Genomic DNA, 19,085 nt, shown 5'->3' on the forward strand with positions numbered 1-19,085 from the left:
AAATATTAAATAAATGGAGCACATAATTAAAAAGAAAACCTTAACATTGGTTTTGACACCCGGACAGTCTGTAGCTGACCTACCATAAATTAAGTATAGTGGAGCTGCAAGAAATACTCACTTTGAGCACTGTCCCTTATTATGGCGTGGGCTGGCTGTGAGAATGTGTGCATGGGCACTACTGTGCAGGAGATGTGATAAAGTGTCATTTATCAATGTATGCCAATGTATGCCAGCTGAACACAATGAGCGGAGCAGTCATGAGAATACAAATGATCTCTCAGAATCACTTTAGAAATCAATTTGCAATCACACAAAGAAACTGACTCACACGAGGCTTTCTGATGAAAGAAGCAAAATGCCAAACATCTTTGAAAACACAGACACCTTCCTTCCAAATCTTTAAAATCAAAGGGATCCTTTTTGTGTTTTGACAATTAAAGTAGAAATAGCTTATAGGTGTCACAATATTTTCTTGGTGGACCAAACTCACTAGTTATGATTGTCTTATGTGCGACACAATAAATGTAGTATTGGGTAAAAGTGTATTACTATAAGTGAAAACTTGTTAAGGAATTCATTAGAAAATGACTTGCTATATAAGTAAATGGTAGTTATGAATGATTTACTGACGGGGTCGGAACAAGTAAGAATAGCAAATACATCATTATTATTATTATTATTCGTTTATACAGTGCCAGCCTATTCATCAGAGCTATCTAAAAGAAACTTGTGGGAGACCTTCATTCCTGGAGTGCATTAGTCAAATGTGTTGATTTTACTTAAATGGCAGCACACTTGGGAAAGAATACTAAATTCCTGATTCTGTTAGGAATTCGCATATGTGAAGAGAATTTTATGTATGTAGGTGTGTGACTATCTGCTTGTATGAATGCAGGTGTATACATTATATATAGACTATGTGGACAAAAGTATTGAGACACCCCTCCTAATTAATCAACTCAGGTGTTTCAGCCATACCCATTGCTAACAGGTATATAAAATCAAGCACATACGCAACCATCGCTGTAGACAAACATTGGCAGTAGAATGGCTCAGTGACTTTACACATGGCAGCGTCATAGGATGCCACAAGTTAGTTTGTGAAATTTGCCCACTGCTAGATCTGCCCCAGTCCACTGAAAGTGATATTATTGTGAAGAGGGAATGCCGAGTAGTAGCAACAGCTCAGCCACAAAGCTGTAGATCACGCACATTTGCAGAGCAGGGCTACTGAGTGCTGAAGAGCATAGTGTGAAAAATTATCTGTCCCCTGTAGGATCACTCTCTACAGAGCTCCAAACTGCATCTGGAAGGAATCACTGTGTGTCAGAAGCTTCATGAAATGGGTTTCCATGGCACACAAGCCAAAGAGCACTATGCACAATACCAAGCGTTGTCTGGAGTTGTGTAAAGCACACCGCCACTGGACGCCGCTAGGCCCCTTTATTCCAGTAAAGGGTAATGTTAAGGCTACAGCATACAAAGCCATTTTAGACATGCTTCCAACTTTGTGTCCAACAGTTTGGGGAAGGTCCTTTTCTATTCCAGCATGACTGTGCCCCTTTGTATGAAGCAAGGTCCATAAAGAAATGATTGGCTAAGTTTGGTGTGGAAGAACTTGACTGGCCTACACACAGCCCTGACCTCAACCCCATCAAACACCTTTGGGAGGAACTGGAATGGAGATTGTGAGCCCGGCATCTTGTTCAACATCAGTGCCCAACCATATATGTTCAACCTGATGAATGGGCATAAATTCCCTCAAACACTCTTGTCTACTCTAAAATACAATTTGTTGTCATTGTTCAAATCAGATGTACAGTAATAGTCTTTATAAGGATTTCACTAATTAACAGAACACACCAACTAACATTTTATATGTGATACATTTTCTCATGCTTATATTGTATTATTTCTTGTGTTTTAGGGTATGGCCTTCTCCTTAGAGGAGCGTCTGCAGTTGGGTATTCATGGACTGCTGCCTCCTTGCTTCCTCAGTCAAGACGTGCAAGTTCTAAGGGTGCTTAGGAATTATGAACGCCAGAAGTGTGATCTTGACAGGTAAAAAGCTAACATTTGAGGGTTAGAAAAATACCATATAGTCTCTTAAGGCCCTTCCATAATGTTAAAGCAATCCTCATCAGGAGCCAAAGAGTACACATTTGCTTCATTGAGCACATCAGTATATCACACTATATCCATCTGTTATTAGTTGAACTTGGAAGGCTGCCTCAGCTCCCAGGAGAGACTAGGGGGAGCTAAATGCAGCTGGATGCACTAGGAACCAAGCTTAATTTAGCAAAGCATACTCCATTGGACCCAAATATCTCTCCCCCCTATCTTCCTCTTTTCTTGGAGCTCAGACTGTTTGGTGTATATGAGTGTATCACAGTCTCGTGCCTCCCAAGATTTCAAATAGCTAAGGAGGGACACATTTGTTTTAGTGGGTTTGTCTAGAGGCACGTCTGGGTGCAGGGCTTTGCCTAGACTTTATGTGACTTTATGGCGTATTTCAAAATTATTTATGTAACTGTGGATAAAGAATAATGTTTTTTATTTACACAATTTAATTTATTAACGTATGGCCTGCCGTTCTGTTGCATTATAAAAAAATGCATAAAATTGTTAAACCGTTATCTTTCCCCTGTGTGTAATATAATGTCAAAATGGCAATTTATCCTCAGTTTAAATCTGGTATGTTGGAACCTGTGCTTACGGAAACTGGTGTGGTATAATTTTGGCATTTTGTAGAATAAGTCTGGCAGTCCTTGAGAGTGATGAGATAAATTATTATTTAAAAATAGCTAGTCAGTTTTTTGGCAACTGGTGGCTTTACTGACACCAAAGCTGTAATTTTATACAGGTGTTACATTTTAATGTGCCATTTATTTTTTACAGATTCTCTTGAGTTTCATGTACTTTTTGCAAACAATATAATCATTTTATTATAATAGTAAATGATCCTTGCAGGGATAGATTGTCTTAAGTGCAATCATACGGTGACTAAAAGCAGAGGTTTCATTGCAGGACAATCACACATATCTGTTATATCTTTTTTTCATTAATGACAAAGGGAAGAACATTTATCTTAATAGCCCTGGCTTTTGAGACTTTTTCAGTGTTGAGGGCAATAACCTATCAATGCTTGTGTTTAATAATTAAGCATATGAATGAACAATTACATAAATATAGGTTTGGGATATCCAGTAGAAACTAACATGCATCCAATAAAACAAATGTTAAATGCAACAAAGCAGGAGGAACAGTACCTGTAAAGTGTTTTAATCAGCAAACCTTGGGAGTGATGTAAACATACCTGGGACCTTCCTGGATTAAACCAACGGTAAGAGTGCTGATTCTCCAGGACTTCATGTTGGTTTCTTCAATCTAAGTGCAAGGAGCATCATTTCGTCAGGGGCCCAGGTTCTGCCAGCTTTCTGCCTACTCCCCATCCACCGGTTCCTAGCCCACTGCTGGCGGACTGGGTCTATCCCTGCCCCTACACCCAGCCAGTTCCAATCCCTGACTAAAGCCACACTCTTAGAAGAGGGGAAACGCCAGATAGCCAGTCATGGGAACATTCCCAGGTATGAGGATACATACAGATAAGAATATAAAAGTTAATTTTACCTTTAATCGTTTTTTTTTTCATTTCAAGTATAGCCCCAAAGTTATATTCTTTTTTTGTTTTGTTTTATTAGTTACATTTTCTTTTTTTTATTGTGTTTTGCTGCAGGTATATTTTATTGATGGGACTTCAAGATCGGAATGAGAAGCTTTTCTATAAGGTCCTAACTTCAGACATTGAAAGGTTCATGCCTATCGTATATACTCCAACTGTGGGCCTGGCATGTCAACAATATGGCCTTGCATTTCGCAGACCAAGGTATAGATGAATAGAACAATTTTTGTTAAAAAAATATCAATCAGTTATACTCAATGTCACTTATCATTGTTATGACCTCAGTTGTCACATCGATGCGCTACGTCTCCAGTCTGTTGTCTGGTGAACATATACAAAGCATTTCCATAAAATGTCTATGATTACAAGCTGAAGCAACTAATTCTGACCCTGCTTTCAGAATAGAGTGATATATTTGAGCTCTGGTTATCTGTCTATGTATGCTTTAAAATTGAAACACTAATGATGTACAGCAAATTTGGAAATGTGGGCAGAAGTTGCAGCCAGTAGTAAATACATATGGATTACAAGGTAGTTTGTGCTCATAACCACCCTTACCATATAGTCAAACCAACTGTAGAGTGCTGTAATGGTAATGACACTGCCTTGAGGTCCATTATTATGTTGGCAAGCAAGTTCATTCAGTCAGGGAGTAATGGAGGCATCATTTGCATAGGGTACTAGAAAGAAACCATGGCCGGACTGGCAATGACAGTGGTCCTGGCACTTTAATGCCAGCGGCCATCTGATGGCATAGGTGCAGGCAACAGCTGGAAAGGCTTGGTTGCCCGCTACGTTCTTATGGTCAAACAAGCTGCAGCACCTGATCTGACCCCGGGGTGAGTGTGTGGCATTGTCATCCAGCGGTGCACCGCATTTGTCTGGACCTGCAAGAAACTCTAGATGCTGCCCTGCTCATGTCTACCATTAAAACCTCACAATTCATTTAGTATGGAGTACAAGGGAACTGCACCATTAGTGGACACAGTAAGCATGATTCTGTCACCTGCCAAAATGTATCTCCGATAAAATAATCTGGCCCTGTTGTTCTATAGTAGTAATATTAAGTGTTGAAAAATACATCTTAAAATAAGATGATTAAAAATAAGAAATGTACTGTCTTGAAAAATGTTATGTAATTTAGATCAATGCTTGTTTTATTTTTTATCCGCTTTTGCAATACATTTTATTGCTATCTGTGTTTGTTCAAGCCAGTGCATATTTATTTATATTATACTTAGCGCTGTTAAAAAATCATGTGATGTGTTAAATGAAGTCATCGGAAGTTTTAAATAATCTGGTCCGTTGGTATTTGTGGCTGTATTTTTGTTTGGTAATTCACATTTTTTTCAGTCTTCTGTTAAAATTATAGCCCACCTGCCCATATTTTATTGAGGATCATATTTATGTAGACTTTACTGCCTCTGCTTCAAGGCCAAAATGTTTATGATGGCAAGGTTGCCTAAAAGTGTCAAGATTTTTATGCTTTAAGCAAAAAACATGACTTAATCTTATAAAAAAAATATTACTTTTCTATGCTCCATATGTTTTGACTTGGCTAAAATGAATTGGGAATTTGTCACGTCTGTAATCTTGTATGTCTGCTTTAGAAATGCATCAAAGGTCTCCTGGGAATTTTGCTAGCTGGCCCAGAAGACACATTTCTAGAAACGTGAGAATAGCTGTATTCAAGAGAAGGGATATCCTGCCTCTGGACCAAATAATATACCCTTGAAGTTAAAGTTAGAAGCATTAGAGCGTTGGTGGGACCTAGCCATATCCCTTAAGAAGTCACGCTTCAAAAAAGTGAAAGCACTAGCTACCCTACCCTGGGAAGTTCTTAGGTATGCCCACCTATGTTTACAGTGGCAGACAAAAATGGCAAATAATAAAAATAAAACAAATGGTTTCCTTTGTGTTCCTTAAGATCAACCTGGGACATTTGTAAAACAAACCCATGGAAGCAAATTGTAGAAATATTTTTCTTTCTCAATGTTTCTTCACCATTTCCTCCACCCTTTTTTCCTTTATGCTTCCTGCACATTACCGTTAATATATAATTATTGGTCCCCCCCTTTGGAGTTATAACCCTGTCACTCTTCTGGGAAGGCTTTCCACAAGATCTTGGAGTGTTTCTGTGGGAATTCTTGCAGTCATTCACTAGAGCATTTATCAGGTCAGGCACGGATGTTGGATTAGAAGACCTGGCTCGCAATCTCCATTCCAGCATAAAGGGGGTACTGTGCTTGCCAGTCAAGTTCTTCCACACCAAACTCATCTAACAATCTCTTTATGGAATTTGCTTTGTGTACTGGGGCACACTCATAGTGGAACAGAAAAGGGTCTTCTACAAACTGTTCTTGGTATACTGAAGCATTAAGATTTGCCTTTTCTGGAAGTAGGGGACCTAGCCTGTCTCTCTTCTACCATCTTTACCTCTTCTTACTACCACGTTCAGGATTTCTTCTGTACTCTAACCCTTCTCTGGAATTCCCTCATTCTATCAGATGCTCTATCACAAAAGGTCTGTGAATACCTTCCTTTTTCGAGAAGTGTACAAACTTTCCTCCTAACACTCTCAGCTACCATCCTAATTAAGCCATCTGAAGGACCAGCAACCTCTACAGATCATCTGGACCCTATCAATCACCCTCATCCAAGAAGTCCTATCCTATTGTTTCACTTCCTCCTCAACCGCTGACTAGATTGGAAGTTCGCAAGAGCAGGGCCCTCCCAGTTTGTTATTGTGTGTGATTTTAAATTATTCTGCTGATTATAACAGAGCTACAGAATCTGCTGGTGCTACATAAATTAATGTTTATTTAGATTCCTGTGTTCCCGTGCTATCAAACACCCCATCTTTTTATCAAGTACATATAAAGAGACAAGGCAGGCATTAACTGCAAACCCATGGATTTCCAGAGGTATCTTGAGGTACTCAAGCACTGAGGACAGTGACTGTGAATGGTATAGATTACAGGTGAACAGCCTGTCCATTGAGACCACCTACAATGTGAAATAGGTATGGCCATTATTATAGTAATCATTTGACCTCAGGTACAAAGAACACCTTGTACTTTAAAATGCCTATCAGGAATTACAGTTTGTAATCATCTTTACCATAATCATGCAGTTCTTTACATCATACAGCAAGGGCCAGCATTTAATTATGTAATGCAATATTTTCTGCTATGATAAAGATAGCATTCTAATCACCTCCTGTGTTTGCATAACCAGAATAGGGCTTGTCTACATTTTTGAAGAACGTCGATGAACTGTAACAAGGTTTTTTTTAAAAAATCCCCAATTAATAACAATTAAGGAATGGAATCTGTATAAGAAAGGGGGTTACTGTGTAATGGCAGGCCACACACATAGTTAAAGTAGGCCATGTAACGGGAGAAAATTAGGTGCACTGATGCTGAACAAAAGGCATTCAGAGTTTTTTTTTATCAGGGCCTTGTGTGTATTAGCTGGCTTTTAAAAAATAATTTTGTGTGCGTGATAAAGAATAATTTTACTGAATAATAAAAAAGTACTGCTTTTATGCATTCTTTTAGATGCCATAAAAATCAGGAATAGATAGAGTGGTGCTTGAATCACTTGGCCAACTTTTAAAGAGGATTCATTATTTACTGGGTAATTTCAAATGCATTGTGTTTAGCATTAAAAAACACGAAGCTCACATGCCAAATATCAATTAGCACCACATTATGAAACACCTCTTATAAGAGGCACCTCAGTTAATCTCACTCTTCTCTAGTGTTAATTGGCGTTTTAATCAATAGCACTGTTTATGGGGGTACATTACCTCCAAACGACCTGGGTTAAGTCAGCGTGGATAGAGCTGGCATGTGCTTGAATACAATAAAATTGAATGATTAATCTAATAAACAGATTTAATACTCATAAATGTACACAATGAAAAGGTTAAGTTTTCACATAAACTGGCCAATCTTTCTTTCCAAAAATGTAAAAATAGTTCTGCATGTAAAATAGAAAAAAATGTTGGCACTCCAACATGACCTATCCGAACAGATACTTTTTGTTTGTGATATCCAATACCAGAAGAGCAAGAGCTGCATTGAAAGCTATATATGATATAGATGTCTACGTGAATTAACTCACTTTCTTAAGGCAGGTTGTGTTCAAATGATTTCAAAACAAAGTTTGTGATGTCCGCCATTTACTGTTTTGTGGTCATTAATATTAGTCTGGGCATTTGAGGCCCACCAGCTGATGTGCCATGTGATTACAATGTTCACAAAAAAGAAAAACTAGAATTGGCCCACCATCCATCTTTTTTTTTTTTTTGCACAATTTTATTAATTTGTACATGTTGTAAAATTATTTTATATAATATAGATGTTGATTTGAGGACTTATGTTTAAATAGTATGATAACTTCTACATGATCAAAGCCTGCCTCAAACCTATCCTTGCTTGCAAAGGACAGTCCCTCTTTGGGCATGCCGTTATAAACTTTTAATGCATCATGTCTGCCCTTTTAAACCTTGGAGTGTCAAAAAGAATGCGCAATACACTACAAAACCACCCATTGTTCACAACATTGGCATTCTATTAATGCCCGGTGTTATTTTCAATGTAATGATAATTAGTGTAAGTGCTGGTTACAATGAAAATGTTTGAGTGCCTGAATAAAAGCTGCAGAGCCACGCTTTATAACCATTCTGTAACCTTCAAGGAGGGGAATCACAGTATGGACAAAGGCAAACTAGTTTCTCTTTATTCAAAAAATGTAAAAACAATTTGAGAAAAGGTTTTAAAAAGGAATACTTGAAGCCACTTAAGTTTTTAATACTTAAGTTTTAATAAGCAAAAATCAAATAATATTTAAAAAAAACTGTTGCAAAACATTAACATTTCATACACCTCCCAACAGAATTATAAAGTTAAAAAAAAACATTTGCTGTCTACCAAACCAAAACTTAATACTGTGGAAGGCACTTTTTGGGCCCGTATTAGCATGCAGGTATTATTACTCTATTTTATTGGTAACCATAAAATAGCTTTCATTTTAGCTGTGTGGTAGAAATACTAAGCAAAATTACAAACCTTTTTCAATTTGAATTTCAAAATAAGGCTGTTCTCAAAAAAATTTGGACACACTACACGAGAAAGAGGGAAATTTGAGTCTGAAAAAACAAAATAATGATAATTGCTGTGGCTGTGTAGGTTTACAATATCCCTGGTTCTTAAGGGATTAATGCAAAACACAACCTTGAACTTGCACGTTCCATTTCATGTGTGAACCAGCTGATGCGAAGAAGGCCTCAGGAACACTAGTGTAGGGAATGGCTGATTTACCCACAATGATCATGCACTTGCCACTACTTCTTCTACTAGTTAGGTTGACTTGTCATCTAAATTCAACTTTACATGATAATTCCATGTGCAGAAATTGTTTTATGTGTGCTACAATAAGACACATACATTAAATATAGTATGCAACATGCTCAAAAGTGTGACGCAATAGCACATAGGCTGGTCCTTGTTCTGAATTAAAAGGTCATTTCAGGTAATACTTCCAGTACAGTTTCTGGTTTTCTTTTATTTTACATACTTTATTATGTTCTATCGAAATGAAGGATTCTAGGCTTTTAAAGGTAGAAGAGGACCACAAGGCTCATAAGATTCCTCTGGCTTCAGTTAGCTATATTGCTAGTTTGAAAAAAAAAAACAATTAAAATCCTGTTTCAGTTAAATTCAGTAAAACATGATTAACCACGTTGTCTCCCCATAAACATTGTATTTAGTCCAGATTCCTGTCCTTCCATTATGAGTCCTAACTATTTGTTTTACCTTTGGGAATATTGGTAGCGCGTTGTTCAGACTGCGTAGAGATTGTGTGTTTGAAAGTGATATAGATCAGATTAGAGAACTATCTAGTGCTATACTACTTGGCAGGAACGGCTTACTCTCATATTACTGTATAAAAGAAAAAATGCCCTGTGTAGTGAGGTCATTCATTTTATGAAGAGGAAAAGTACAAGAATATTATTTTCCCTATGGGTTAAGTTCATTTTTGTTGACGAAGAGCCAGATAAATTCCAGCTGTCTAATGTTTTCAAATGTTACATTAGGATACTCTCCAGTATTATTCTTGAGTTTCCATAGACGCTTTCTACAGTCAGCTGATTTTGAATTACTACAAAGTCAGAGAGGGATCACCTGGTGATAACAGTTTTGGGGTGCTGGATTAATATTTATAATTCAGGAAATGTCCTAATCATCAATGAGTATACATTATTTACCCTACGCATTTGGACTCCAAACCCTACACATTGCTAGCTACACCTACAGCGTGATCGTTCCTCTATTGATGTCCCACTTTTATAGACGCTTGCAATGTTTGTTGGGTTTAATTGTATCATAGTGCCCTAAAACTCATACTAATGTGTATATAAAAAGCAGTAAATAGATTAACAAATTAAATGTGTAGACAAAACACACTCTTCTATGAAATGCCTTGTTCAGATGCATAGTTATCAAAAGGTCACAATCAGTCTCACTAAAGCCTCTCTCCTGGTCACTCCCCTAGTCACAATTCCTAAAACACACGTTTTAGTCCCTTTAGTCATTTTAAATTAGTTTGTGAAAACAGAAGACTGCAAGTAAAAACCACATGAAAGTTGTCTATCATACTACCATCGCTTGTGTATAATAGGATGTAGCAAATGATTACATCAGTTCATTGAAGAGAAGGTTTTAGTCTGGTAACCAAAACAGGAATAATAACAGATTATTATTATTAAAACCCATTCATACACTTTTTATTGATGCCATTGCTCAATAGCAGTGTTAGATTATCCATTAGGCTAGGGGGTTGCGTCTGGAAGCCCTAGAGGGTCTAAATCCCTCACTGCTCATCAAGATTGTTAAATGGCATCATTATTAAAAAAGGGGGAGTGTAAAGGAGATATTAAAGCATCAAATTGTTAGATATTTTAAGGGCTATATGTTTATCTCCAAGTATCTGATTGTCATAGTAACTGTGAAATCAAAACCTCCAAGAATGATCTCTTTCATAGAACATTACAACCTACCTAACCAAACCATTCCTTTTTGAAGAGCTGTCTGCTTGGAACACTGACTGTCTCAAAGATTAGTTTCAGTAATATTACTGCTTTAAAAGAAATTAGTTTACCAGTAATTGGAAAGCATGTCATTTATCCTTTAGTAATATATGATTAAAGCTGATGGATCTGAATTCCATAAATACTTGTTCAGTTTTAATTGAATTGCATATAAATAATCACTATAGATCGTGTTTATAAGTTCATATGATGAATTGATATGTGTAACAAGCAGGATCATGATTATGCAGTCCCAAACGATTCATTCCCAATTTTAGAAACTTTTAACATTCTTAGCATTTTCTTCCTCTAAATAAAGCTGTGAGAGATTTTCTTTCATTGAACTGCGTGACTTTTATGATGATATCCTATAAATATAACATAGTCCTTGCCAGACTCCTAACCCAGGACCTCAGTGGTCATTAATATTAGTCTGGGCATTTGAGGCACACCAGCTGATGTGCCATGCGATTACAATGTTCACAAAAAAGAAAAACTAGAATTGGCCCACCATCCATCTTTTTTTTTTTGCACAATTTTATTAATTTGTACATGTTGTAACATTATTTTATATAATATAGATGTTGATTTGAGGACTTATGTTTAAATAGTATGATAGCTTCTACATGATCAAAGCCTGCCTCAAACCTATCCTTGCTTGCAAAGGACAGTCCCTCTTTGGGCATGCCGTTATAAACTTTTAATGCATCATGTCTGCCCTTTTAAACCTTGGAGTGTCAAAAAGAATGCGCAATACACTACAAAACCACCCATTGTTCACAACATTGGCATTCTATTAATGCCCGGTGTTATTTTTTTAGTTGCAGTTAGATGGTTTGGGAGAAGGAGAGCTCTGCTCTACTGATTTTCTGCTATGTCACTGGCAGATAGTCAAGATGCCAGAGGCATTGGATGCTTTTCATTTGCCTCTTTACATACAACAATGTTGTGTTTCAATTTTAATATTTGAAGTGTTTTTAAGACCAAGTTACCTTGAAGGTTACTGTAATCTGTTCCCTTTTATAAGATTATTATTGTAAAAGCGAGTACTACCACTTTCGAAGTTAACATGGTATATTGCTTTACATTGTATAAATGCCATACGTTATATCCATAATTAATGTCATTAATGTCATTGTTAAAATTACGTCAGTTTTGAGTAAACATCACAATTTGATATGTTTGCAATATAGAAGTTGAGTAAAACTGCATTAAAATTGTTCCATAGTCACCATATTTTCCAGTTGTTAAATTATCTCAACAGTGCTTGGCTCCACACCAGCCACGTATTCACATCCTGAGCAACAACAAAAAGAGCGATATAAACGCTTAATTATACAAATTAATTTAAGGTGTGCACAAATAATAATAATAGAGTATTGCGCAATCATAATAAGTTCGCCCAATGTGATTGTAAACTGAAGATTTGCTTAACCCAGGAACATGTATACATAAAAGACAAAAAGACCTTTGGATAGGTACTGCAGACCGAGAACACCCCACAAGTGATGCTCTGACCCAGTTGTTTAGCCATCACAATTTGGCCCTTGTCAAAATCCTTACGCATTTTTCCTGCTTCCAATGCATCAACTTTAAGGACGAAATGTTCACATGTTGCCTAATATATCCCATCCACGGACAGGTGCCATGATAACATGAACACCTGTCTGTGTTTATAATGTTATGGCTGATCGGTTTATATCCCTAGTGCCCCCCCTTTAGACGATAACCCCACTGAAGTCCCTGTTTTCTACAAGCTCAAAATGTTAACTGGATAGTGTTCTACAGCTGTAAAAGCCACAATAATAGTTGTCTGATGTTAAACCCACCCCCAACAACAAAATGTCCACTTCGCACATTTCCAGTGTTTTCCTTCTTCAAAATTGTGTGCATGCGGCCACTTCCCTCATTTACTAACCTAGGTTTTGCTACTTTGCCCTTTACCAGAACATCTGCTAGAACTCATCATCATAAGTTTACCTATTCAATGTTGCAAGGGCCAGCTGTCTGTCTTTTTTGATAGCTGTGCTATTTTGTTATAATTTTTCTTTTGTACGAGACTACAAATGAAAAACTGTCAATGATGTATCATGAAAAAAAATTTTCCACAATATTTTAATCATCACGATTTTCGTTCTTGTGTCGCTTATTTATAGCTACTACTACTACTGCTCAAGAGCCAATCAGTGATCCCATTACAAATGTTTTCCCCTTAGTTTTGCCAACCACATACACATGGTTGTCTCAGAAGGGGTTAAACCGGGCTTCAATTTCCATGTCTTGTAAGAAGAGTTAAAATATGCATATTAGCAGTCTAGTATATTAGCAGTCTAGTATATTAGCAGTCTAGTATATTAGCAGTCTAGTAGCTCCTCTGTTTACTGTTCTCTTAGTATCCTGATTTAGCATGGCCTCAGAAAAATAATGCTTTCCTTTTCTGTGGTATGCTTGCTAACCAGGGGCATGTATTTGGTAAATTGTGCATCTCTTTGAGCTAATTTTTTCTGTGTTTTCTTTTTGTCTCTAGAGCCTAAGTTAATATCAGGCCAGTTTTTTTCCTCACAGCTGGAAACCCGGCAGCAAACTATATAGTGTCCTATCAATAGACACATAGAAACATAGGAATCAGCGAAGTGTTGGTTTTCCCTCAAATGAATGGGTTCATTTGAGAGTTAATCTTTTTGATCATTAATAATAAATCACCCTAAATTTGTATTTAAGTTATTTTCCTAATGCAAACAACATGAAAGGGGTATATCTGGATAATCAATTATTAAGATAAAAAAAACAAGCGTGGAATGTTAAAAAAAAAAAATCGAAAGAAAGTTTGTATGCGTCAACAAAAAGTACTTTGAGGCAAAATAAAAAATAAAAAAACACTTTTCCTAAGGTCCCTTTAAAAATACATAGTACACACCTACCAGGTTAACCCTTAGTGCCATTCCTTGAACAGTGTTGGCTACAATTGTCAATGACCCAATTACACAAACTTTGACAGTTTTATTTCTGTATTTTGGCACCATCTGATTTGGGGCCACACCAAGAATATGCGATAAAGATCTAGAGATTGTATTCGGTTTTTGTTAGGAACAAAACACACTGATTCATAAAATCTTTTCAATTCATAGAAAGAAAAAAAATATCATACAGTTCTTTATTGTTATTGTTTCCAATGACACGTGTTGTAACTAGGGCTGCAACTAACGATTATTTTAATAATCGATTAATCGGCCGATTATTTTTTCGATTAATCGATTAATCGGATAAAAAAAATATTTAATAAAATGCCCTGCACCCACCCACACTCTGCCCCATCAGTTTCCCACCCGGCAATCATATTCTCTCTCTCTCTCTCTCTCTCTCTCTCTCTCTCTCTCTCTCTCTCTCTCTCTCTCTCTCTCTCTCTCTCTCTCTCTCTCTCTCTCTCTCTCTCTCTCTCTCTCTCGATGAAAATCCCTTTCTTTCATGGAAGCACTCATTGACTTTTCCAATTTGAACCATGTTTTGTAAGTTTTCAAACCAGAGTAACATTCTTTTTTTCAACAGTAAAATATAGAATTTAATCATGAGCCTCATCGAAGGTCATTGAAACAGAAAGTTCATTTGAATGGAGTAGAGTAGTTTTGATGACCACATTTTAAACATTTTCAGGGAAGCATTAGCTTAATGTGGACTTCTTTGAGGGGTATATATAAGCATGTTTTCCAGTTTTTAGTTGATAATGTTGTAGCTAAAGGTTTGTTTTTTTAGTTACATAAATGGAATTAATGATATCATCAAAATAATATACCTCTTTGGATGATTACTTGCAATAATATAGCATCAAGCATACCATAAAATCTAATGAATTCAGATATGTAACCCCAAGAGGTGTTCCTTTGGGGCTTGTTGAATGACAGGTTTTCATATCTACCTGATGGTCTCGAGAGGGGAGAGTGGCTCCTTGAAATATCCAACCTGCCCATAGGTATCCCATATGGAGAGAGATGGTGAGGTCTCTAGGTCAGTACATATGAGAAGTTTCCCTTCGCTCATGCCAATGTTATTTTCAACAAGATTGTACCCTTTCATTTCTACGGCCCTCTCGTTCATGGACAAACTTCATTCTGTCAACATCCTTTAGTTATGGTTATACCCCTACCTTCCTCATCCCATGCCCATACTTGGGGACTTCCCTGGACAGTTCCATATCAAGCTTAATATTGGAGTAGATCAGTGAGGAGTCAGCAGGACCAAACTCCACTTTCACTTGCAGAATAAAGAGTTGTCCTAGAGGCTGCAGCACAACATATAGCCTGTAACCTACAGACTACCATATTGTCTGTAGTTTATAAAACCCTGTGAGGATTCTAAAATAATGACATGTTTGTTAATTATGAAAGTCTTAGGATATGTGCATCTAGCCCACTGTCGCAATGTATATTTTTGTAAGTCCCTTAGCAAGGAAGAGTAGCTATGCAGTTTCAATACATGAAACGTGCTACAGGAACTGGCATGGAGTATTCTAGAATGGTTAGTCCATTTTCCCATAGAACACTAAATGAATCGTCTTTTCCAGCATTACACATTTACAATTAGTCATCTGACTATTTCAGTTCAGTACATAATTCTGGTTTATGGCGTTTCTGGCAAATTTATAATGACGGCTTATGCATATTTTAATAGGTAATTTAGGGTTGGGATGTTAAAAATGTAAGAAATATTTCAATACGTAGACAATTTGGTATCTGTGGTTGTATATATTAAAAACAAGCAATTACATTTTCATTTACTCGCCATGCATTTAGATAAATATTATTATTCTTAATGTGTATTCATGAGTATAACTAAAGAACTTTTTCCCCAGAATATACATACATGACATGCTAATCAGCACATATAAAGCATATCGGGTATTGTATGTAGACTAGGTAATAAAATATGGAGTAAAGCCATGAATGTGCATTGTTTGGAATTGACTAGGGGTAGCAATTAACTTTGTCAGTGTTTCAATGAGGAGGTGGACACTTAGGAGGTATTAGCGGTGAGATTATTGTTGTGGTTTGAACATCATTATACTGTGAGGATCTGCCATGATATTCTATGTTAGAAAGGTTTCTGAACCCCTCTTTCTCTGTGAATTTGTTTGCATTATTCTGACCTCTTGGAATACTTCTGCAAAAGGATGAAGCCATGGGGAGCCTCCAGTCAGGGTAGAGAGTGTGTGCCAGGGCTCTGCCCTATTGTAGAAGAACTCCAGGTGGCCTGGGGGAGCAGATCATAAAAAGGAGACAGAAAAAGTGAAGAACAAGAAGAAGCAAAACAAAAAGCAGAGCTGCAGAAAAGGAGACGATGATACGGAAGCAGTTAGCGGAGAAGGTAGAGAGACACGGAGAGAGAGGGCGAGAGGGTGTGAGAGAGCCTGAGTAAGAGAGTGAACAAAAAAAAACCAAGAAAAGAGCTATCTGCTTCATGTTGATTGTTTCTTGGGTCCCTACTCGTTTTCAGATATACATACAAATTAACAAAATTCGAAAATGTTGTTAAAATTAAAATATGTTCAAATTAGAATGCACAAACTCACCACCCACTATGCCTTAAACTTATATATAAAAATGTAGCCCTTAAGATAAATTAAAACAATATATTTAAAAACCGAGGTCTTGTGACTTCCGAGGTCTCCTTCCTTTTTTCTGTCTCTCTCCAGCGGAATGGAGAGAGACAAAACCAGACAAAGGCAGCACTTACATTCAGTACCTTTGTATATGACTGCATCCGTGGAGGTGCACACGGTCTGCTATACGCTGATCACTCCGATCGTGGAGCGGTTAGCTACAGCAGTGATCCCCCGATCACAGCGATGTGTGACTGTTTTTGTTACCATTAATACACCAGGTATGTCATTGGTTACAAAGGGGTTAAACCTGAAAGAGTCTTCTATTTGTAACTACAGATGCTACCATTATCATTCCCTATTCAAACAATTAATAGTAATATGTATGGGAAACGTTTGACACGGCTATTGGCCTCTGTACACCATTGCCGCAAATATGGGTTGTGGGAACATGCCTGTCTGCTCTGGGGTTTCTCAGTAAGCTTATTGCGTGATTTATTTATTTATATTTTAACAATCAGAAGCAGCAGAGAATAACAAAGAAGATTAAACAATTAAAACATGAAATATAATACTAGGCAAATATGCTAAATCTGTGGATTTTTTTTTTCTTTTTGTTAACTCTGGTGTTAGAAATAGTTACTTTTCATTGTATTTCAGATGTTTTTGTAATGGCCTATTAGTATCAGTTTTTTTCTTTGACGATCGATAGATTCTTTCAAAATGACGGTCTCTGGCTTTCCACCAATGTGCTCAATTACAACAGAGCATGGGCATTCCCGCTATTTTTAAATCCGCAAATTAAGTTTGTTCGGTGATGTTCCGTACCCCACCAGGCACAGAAGTAAATACATCAGTCCAAAGGGTATTGCATCTTAAATATATTTGCACGCAAAGGTTTGACATATAGATGTGGACATTCTTCCCACCACTTCCCTCTTATACATGAGGTAGGCTTTCTTTGTTACAAACATATACTGGTCTACTCTGATACAGCTGTTAAAATCTGCGGTCCCGATCGGTCATTATGGTCAAATGTTTACATATTTACAAAAATTAAACGCTTAATATTTACTTTTGCTATTTTAGTCATGCATGATCTCCGACTGGGGTCTCAAAATCACCAGTCGGCCCCATCAATACTCATCAATACTTCTTAGTTTTCTTAGTGTTTAGTAACACTATTGCTTTTCCGTACAAAGTAGAATCATGAACACAACGGATAGCTCAGATTCCACTTGAACAGTTTATACCTCTTGGAACGAGATACACATTCGGCTTTTTTGGAAACGGAGACTAGCTTGCAGAAAATATTCAGTGGCAGCAGAAGGAACACTAGTAACATTAATGCCAAAATATTTCCTTCATCCATTTTTTTTTAAAATCCAAAAGATGAAATCCAGTATTTATGCCTGAACTGTTAAAAATTAAAAGTACTAATGGGAGCCATACACACCATTTGAATGAAGTTGAAAGCAAAAGTTTTTAATATTCAAGAAAAGAAGGTCTTACGTCAATTTAATAATGCCAAAAAGTCTATTTTTATACAGAATTAGTCCCGTCTAAGTGAATTTGTAGCTTTTGATTTTGGCAAATAAGATAATTGTCCTTACTCTGCTTTTTTTTCTAAATATTCTAGTTCTGAAAACTCTTTTTCCTTGTGATATTTACAGATATCACTATTTTTAAGGCCAACATTATATAGTACTAGTTTACTACTAGCCATTTTCCAGTAATGCAGCAGCCATTAAAAAAACTTGCACACAAATGCAACATAAAGTTTTATTTAAAAAAAATGCAGTGAATATGTAAAGTAATTATTGTAGTGCAAGACTGGTAAGAAGAAATGCTTGAGAAAAGCAAAATAAACGTAATTAAATCATCTCAGAGTCTCATACTTTGTTATTACTGGCAACCTCTGGGTAAGAATTTTTACATTTACTGTACACACTTTAATATTTTGCTCAATTACGAAAAAATACAAGGCTATGAGAAAAGCTTGAACTTCTGTTCACATGAAAATGCTAAGCATTTCTCAAGCAGGGCATTCTGTGACTAACAGATATGTTTTTATTCTCTTGACATTGTGGTGAGTGCAGTTTAGTTTGACAGTAAATATTCTCATCAGCTGTTTTAATTTGGTATTTTAATTATCAAAGATCTCCAGGTCCTTTTAATTACACAAAACTGCAAATGTAAACTGAAAATCGTTTATTTTCCTGACAAAAGTCATGTAGTGTTGAAAGTTTTGTTTATCCTACCAAAGTTTCGGCCATAAAAGGCTTTCGTCAGGGCAAAATTAAGTGATATAGAACATGACAGATAAGTCACATAGACAGATAAGTTTGCAAAACAAGTTAAAAACGTGTTAACTTGGACCTTAATATGATATTCTTGCAGCTATTTGCAAGCATTACATAACAAGCTTAAACACAAGATGAAAGCTTGATATAAGGGGATCAGAAACAGAGCTGGTGCAAGGATTACTGATACCTTAGGCAAAACCTCAGGTAGTCGCCCACTTGGCTCCGCCCCATTGTAGCCCTTGCCCTTTGTGCCCTATCCACTTATCCCAAGTGTGCTCTTTTTAAGTGGACTACGACAGGAGTAATACTGGAGTTAAACTGCAGGGAACAGCAACATCAGCTTCCCTATTATCCCGGTAATCCTCAGTATGCCCCTCCACTTGTTTTAATTCCTCTTCTCTGCAC

At 36.8% G+C, this 19,085-nt stretch overlaps 1 protein-coding gene across 1 annotated transcript in view; it reads left to right on the top strand.

The window, feature by feature from the left end:
• The window catches only part of ME1 (malic enzyme 1), a 102,990-nt gene that overhangs the window by 18,428 nt on the left and 65,477 nt on the right, over nt 1-19,085 (top strand). Inside the window, exons 2-3 of the mRNA XM_053460081.1 lie at nt 1,931-2,064; nt 3,740-3,889. Coding sequence (XP_053316056.1) covers nt 1,931-2,064; nt 3,740-3,889 — 284 coding nt within the window. The remainder of the gene's footprint in view (nt 1-1,930; nt 2,065-3,739; nt 3,890-19,085) is intronic.

Source organism: Spea bombifrons, chromosome 3 (assembly GCF_027358695.1).
Source record: "Spea bombifrons isolate aSpeBom1 chromosome 3, aSpeBom1.2.pri, whole genome shotgun sequence".
Taxonomy (NCBI): Eukaryota; Metazoa; Chordata; class Amphibia; order Anura; family Pelobatidae; genus Spea; species Spea bombifrons.